We start from the raw sequence: 6,000 nt of genomic DNA on the forward strand, positions 1-6,000 counted from the left end.
CCTCTGAGTCTCCTCCCATGATGTTGGTCATCCAGTAAGGTCAGCACAGCATCCCTCAATCCGGGAGCCATTGAGAGAGAGAGTCGCGACAACGAAGTAAAAACATTCATGTGTCACGTGATTTATTGAGCCTTCAAATAGTTTCAGGCAGTTATGTTTCCTCTATGAATGCTTCATTACTTTCATTTTTTATTAGTTAAATGACATATGTCTTCAAATGTGTGTAAAGTTTGTCAAAGTTGGTCTGTTTTGCTGCCGCTACGTATTTTCTTGTAACATCCGGGAACTATTAGATGTGTCCCAATTCAGGGGCTGCAACCTTCAAGGTCGCGGACTTAAAAACGAGGACTTGGTTTTCAGAGCACACAGCCTCAAAAGTCAAAGAAGCGAACTGAAATGAGATGGTCTACCCTCGGGTGCGCACGTGCTTTAGTTCAGCCTTCCCCTCCCCCCGCATGCGCCGTATGTTTCCAGAAAAAATCGTAACGCTGTATCTACCTTTTATAAATGTGATCAAACTAAATACTCTTCGAAGGTACGAAGTATGCAATACTACTCTATAGGTACACAAGATTAATATGAGATTGGCAGAAACCCTGTGTGTTAGCGCCGCTTTAAATTAACCAACCTGACAAACTAAAAAAACTCAATAATGCATTAATAATGTTAATTAACAACATCAAGTATAATATTAAAACGCTAAAATTGACCGTTTTGTGGATTACATACTTTTATTTAACTAACGTTTGAATCTCGGGATAGCCAAAGCTCTGAAGGATACATTCGTTCCATCCTTAAAAACCTGCAGAAATAAGGTCACATGTTGGGGCTTCGTTTGAAGCAAAATTTGAATCGAGCCTTCAGTTGTGCTGCTGTGACGCAATCGGTGTTAAAATCCAGCCTTCAAAGCACGCAGCCAATGTGTTGCTCCCTGAACCACCATTGGTTTGAAAAAACTATTCCATTGGAGTCAACCTGGTTGATGTAACTCTCTCATGTAATGGCTCTGCTCAGTGCTCAACCCAACCTGCCCTCATGATAATATGATGCTAAAAGAAGAACATTTCATACAGGTGCAAAATATTATTATCCTTGTTGTGGGGTTATCCTATCCGAAAAGAAAAACATGTTTTAATACGTTTATTTAGAAAGGGTATGTAAAACTAATCCACTAGGCCTATTAAAATGTGCTAAATTCCTAAAGTCTGTAGTGTTGGAATTCTCCTGGAATTAGGTTGCATATTAAGGTGATGATTGTTGATGAGATTAAGATATGGTTGTTATTATTAAACCTTTCTTGAAACCCAAACAGTTTGTTTTTTTGGTCTCTGTGCTCATATGTTGTCTTGCGGCCAAAAGGTCACAAGTCTTTTCAATCAATTTCTTACTTTATACGTTGACCTAATTGTTTTTAATGGGCAATTATAAAATGAATCCTGCCCAAAGAATCATGAGAGTGAAGTGTTTGTCATTTGTACCCTTTTCAATCTTGCATCCCGTATGTAACTAACAGGGGTAAATATTAATGGTGTATTTTATATACATCCTACAGTAATCAAGTGGATTCAACTTGGTCAGAATGGTTTATTGATTCTTTCAGTGACATTACATCATCATACCGGTAGCTGGCGCCCAGTGAATATCTTTGGATCATCACTGCTGATCACCAGTGGTAAAATAAGCATGTGGCAAAAACATCTTCTCTACTTTCTTTCAATGAGCACTACATACAAAACCTTTGCTTTCAATGAGGACTACATACAAGCCAGAGCTTGACTTCTGTGATATATCTGAGACACACTCGACTGAGGCCAATGCAGTTTTTGAAAATTTACACTTAGTCACCTTTTGCGTAAAGATGGTTGTGAGCCACAGAGACTTGTTTATGTGTTCACTTCACACTATATGAATGTGTGACTTTAATCAAACAGAATAAGTCAAAGAGCAGAGACTTCAGCATACACCATTTGTTCAATAAATGTCTAACTTTGTTTCCAGTTGAAACGTTTTGTTGCGAGTGTCTCTGAATGCCACATTGCATTAAAATGTTTTTTTATGGCTCCTCTCCTGTATTACTGGTAATATATTTTTACTTTGTGCAACAAATAACCAATAAGCTTGCGAACTCCCACATCCTGGTTAAAAACATAAAAGTGAAAAAAAAAATCGCATATTGTGTTAAATATCCATAAAATTTATTAGACTGCATTAAATTGTGCATGTAGCAAATTCGCATTCATATTCTTCTAACGGGATAGTTCACCCAAAATGTTCATCATTTATTCTTGTCTTTCCAAACCTTTCTTCTGTGGAAAGCAATATATGTTCAAAAAAATTGAGAAATGTTTCAGTGGTTTACATAAAAGAAACAAGAATTTCACATGTTTATTACATGTTTTTCGCATGTGATCTGATGTGAAACACATATAGGATCACGTGTCAAGACCCATGGAATGACATGTCATCCCATGGGTTTTTACATGTCATCCCATGGGTTTTTACATGTTTTCCCATGGGTTTTTACATGAGATTCACACCAAAATGTTCCAAAAACAGACAATTCACATGTGATTGATCACATGTGTCTTTGGAAATTGTGAATTTCATTCTGTAAGGCCCATGCAATAGAAGTCTATAGGGGTCAATCTTGTTTGGTTACCAAAATTCTTAAAAATATCTTCTATTGTGTTCTGCAGACAAAAAAATTCATACAAGATAAGGAGAGACAGTTTTAAACACAGATTTTTTTGCTATATTTTTTGATTTAACCAAAAAAGTAGGTTACACAAAAATATCTACATTAATCAAATATCAAGAGCTGGAATAATGAAAGCAAAACATTTACATGTAAAGAAATGATAACTTTATGACTCAAGGGCCTTGTCAGGATTTTTCAATTCGAGTGAAGGACTGTACATTTTAATGAGCACACCTCAAGGGTTTAACTGAGATACACAGTTTTCTTTATCTCTACCCTTGTGCATATTACTAGTTTTCTTTATATGTGCTATCCGGGATGAGACCATAAAATGCATTGGGGTTCTGAAAAAACGTATATTCAAATGAGGGAAACATTTGGCAACATCAAATCAACTCTCATTTCATATCTTTTCTGAGTCATAGTTACAAGTATAAAATCATCTCAAGTGGATCGCTAACACATCTATCACTTAAAAATAATGTGTGTGTGTATAAAACAAAGGCGTAAAGCAGATTGTGTTTTTATAAAAATGACAATTATTTCTTTATGAAATCATACATTCTGCTTTTTGGACGATACTGGTGAAATATTTTGCTGTTTTTACCCTGTTGAACACGCAACTTTTGGACACCACTCCCTTTTTCATTGCCATGTTTACTTCTCATTAAATAACTGTTGTGTGGGTGAGATAAAAATGCTCGGGGGGGTGTAATTTGCCCTCTTCTGATATCATTGCGAGAAAGAGAAGGACAACAGTGATTTGCCACCGCACAGTTTAAGTTACTTTGTATTCCAGAGCTTTTCAACGTGTACACAGTCTCACACCAGTCATCATTCTGACCTTTCCTGATAGCAGTAACGATAAACTTCTCATACGGGGGAATCAGAACCTCTTTCTCACGAGGATGTTCAGAGTATTTAGTCACATCAGCACCAAGACAAGTATAGATTTCAAAACAAGAAAGTATTCCAAAATTCTTTGCATCATTTTGATCTAAAGAGGAGGACGCAAATGAGCCAAAACGAATCTCTTTTTTGAAAACATCACTTTGTGTGAAACTAACACGTGTGCCACGATATGTTTTTATGCATTCCTTTTGTGTTCTCTTTAGAATCCGTAGCGCTTCTGTCAACAAAAAGTAAAGCGAGTACCATCCGAATGCCAGTTGTCGGTATGATTGTTTACCATTCCTAATGGCATTATTGAATTCACTATATACTTTTTTACCAGTGTACACCCGAATGGCAATTAAATGGTTCTTTGTCAAGTCATCTTGGGGTACCGAGGAGTTTTCAGCGTCTCTCCAAGCTTCGCCAAAGCCTGATTTGTCTTCAATGATTTCTTGTTCTAGGTAACATGTCTGCACCTTTTCTTTCATATTTTCTGTACAAACATAATATTGGTCATCAACTGAATGCAGTGCCATATCCAATGAATATGGCCCTTTCTCAGGCACATCCTGTAACATTGACACACAATCAGTAAGCATTCTTGTACAGTAATATACAAATCCATAATTACGGTAGGTTACCTTTCCTAGAGCAATGTCAAAGGTGACAATGAGAATAAGAGCTCCAGTGGTCAACATGATGGTTGTCCGAGTCCTCAGATGCACCTGTCAAAATTCTGTAGAATGAGAATAGAAAAGTGCAAAAAATATTGTGTTCAATTATAGTTTCAAAATCTTTACAAAATACACAACTGCAGGTACTGTGTATACTTCTCCGGTAGGCTGTAGAAAAATATTCAGCCCTCTCCAACTCAAAATGTTTTGTTCACTCGTTGCATCGAAATTTTTCACATGGCTCAATTCAGCCTTTGTAAATTTCACAAATGCCTGTTAAAAAGTTGCAACAAGTGATGCAATTATGAAAACTCAATTAACCCAGACTAAAGGCTTAACATTCTGAAATTTAATGAATAGTTGGTAGTTAAATAAATTAAGTCAGTTAACGTGGAAAAATATGAATATATATAATAAGTTATGACTGTTTTTAGATATGGACATGTTTGTCCAATATTGACATGAGTGTGAGTTTTTTAATGTTGCATAAGGGTTAATATCATAGTTACTTTCACTGCATGGGTTGTTCACAGTATTATAATGTGTAAAGTAACCCAGTAAATGTAACGTTGAATTATGATTCCCGAATTGAAATAGAAAAGTTTTTTTGTAACACGCATGGCACTTAACATGATCAACACACAATATTCCACTATGCATAATGCATTAAGTAATGTATTAAAATGTTTGTGGCTCTTTTCTTGTGGTGATGACAAGATCAAATCTAAGATACTGAACAACCGAAAGTGGTTTCTTTCACACTGGTTAACAGCACAGAGCTTGAATAAAAGTGCAACCTAAACCAAATTGATCTCCATCTGTCTTATTTCACACTGATTTTACACATTCATGTTTAGTTAATGAACAAAAATTACCAACCGTCGTTACGCAACTATAAAGTTCTGAAAAAAAGGATTATAATAAATCAAGCATTCATTTGGTTACAACTACAAAACATCACAAACTCAATAAGTATCAATATTTACCTGTGATGATAAATCTTCAACAGCCTTGATCTTAGTCTTTCAGTAAAACGCCAGCTCTTTAGTAACTGTTCTCTTCTGTTTGTTCAATGCACTTATCCTAAAACAAGACCAAACCTTATATGACGAGAAGAGTGGGCGGGGTGTCAGGCCATGTGGACGTGTTCATTTTGAAACTTCACCTAAAATGTGTTATTAGCGTTTGACTTGACTGGAACTTTACTATACGATGAAGTCATTCTAAATGTTAAGTACTTTGGTGTTGAACCACCATGATGGTCCTCATTCCGATGTGCCATTCGTAACACCACAAGGGGTATTATTCATATATTTAATACATTAAATGGAAACCAGGTGGACTTAAGGTGCACAAAACAGTAATTCACTCTGATTTCACGTCGTAACTCTGATTTCACAATCCATAATCGTGGTATAATGGTTCCAATATTCCCTGTGCTTTTAAAGGTGTATTTCCTGAGATCGTCAGTCACTGGTCTATGCATAAGAAAAGATACAACACGTTAGTCATTCAGTTGTAATGCTGGGAGCAAGCTCACCCTTTCTCTACTTCCTGTGTTTATAAAGGGTGAGCTTGATGGCGACCAGGTGTTGACGATCCGCAGGTATGGCGGCTTGATTGCGCCGTTGCCTTGGCGACGCTGAAGTCATACTGACCTGCTCGTCACAAGACGTACAGACGTCTCCGAGACGTATTGCTGATGAGCAAACTATGTATTGCAGATGTCTTGCA

At 36.6% G+C, this 6,000-nt stretch overlaps 1 protein-coding gene across 1 annotated transcript; it reads right to left on the reverse strand.

Annotated features, from left to right (window-relative positions):
* Positions 1–2,655: 2,655 nt before the first annotated feature.
* LOC130426625 (T-cell ecto-ADP-ribosyltransferase 2-like) lies at positions 2,656–5,319 on the reverse strand. The gene is made up of 3 exons (XM_056753497.1): positions 5,253–5,319; positions 4,234–4,328; positions 2,656–4,161 (listed from the first exon to the last, which is right to left on the reverse strand). The coding sequence occupies exons 2-3, from the start codon at positions 4,288–4,290 to the stop codon at positions 3,238–3,240; spliced, it is 981 nt and encodes a 326-aa protein (XP_056609475.1). The 5' UTR covers positions 4,291–4,328; positions 5,253–5,319; the 3' UTR covers positions 2,656–3,237.
* Between the last annotated feature and the right edge of the window lie 681 nt (positions 5,320–6,000).

Source organism: Triplophysa dalaica, chromosome 7 (assembly GCF_015846415.1).
Source record: "Triplophysa dalaica isolate WHDGS20190420 chromosome 7, ASM1584641v1, whole genome shotgun sequence".
Classification (NCBI taxonomy): Eukaryota; Metazoa; Chordata; class Actinopteri; order Cypriniformes; family Nemacheilidae; genus Triplophysa; species Triplophysa dalaica.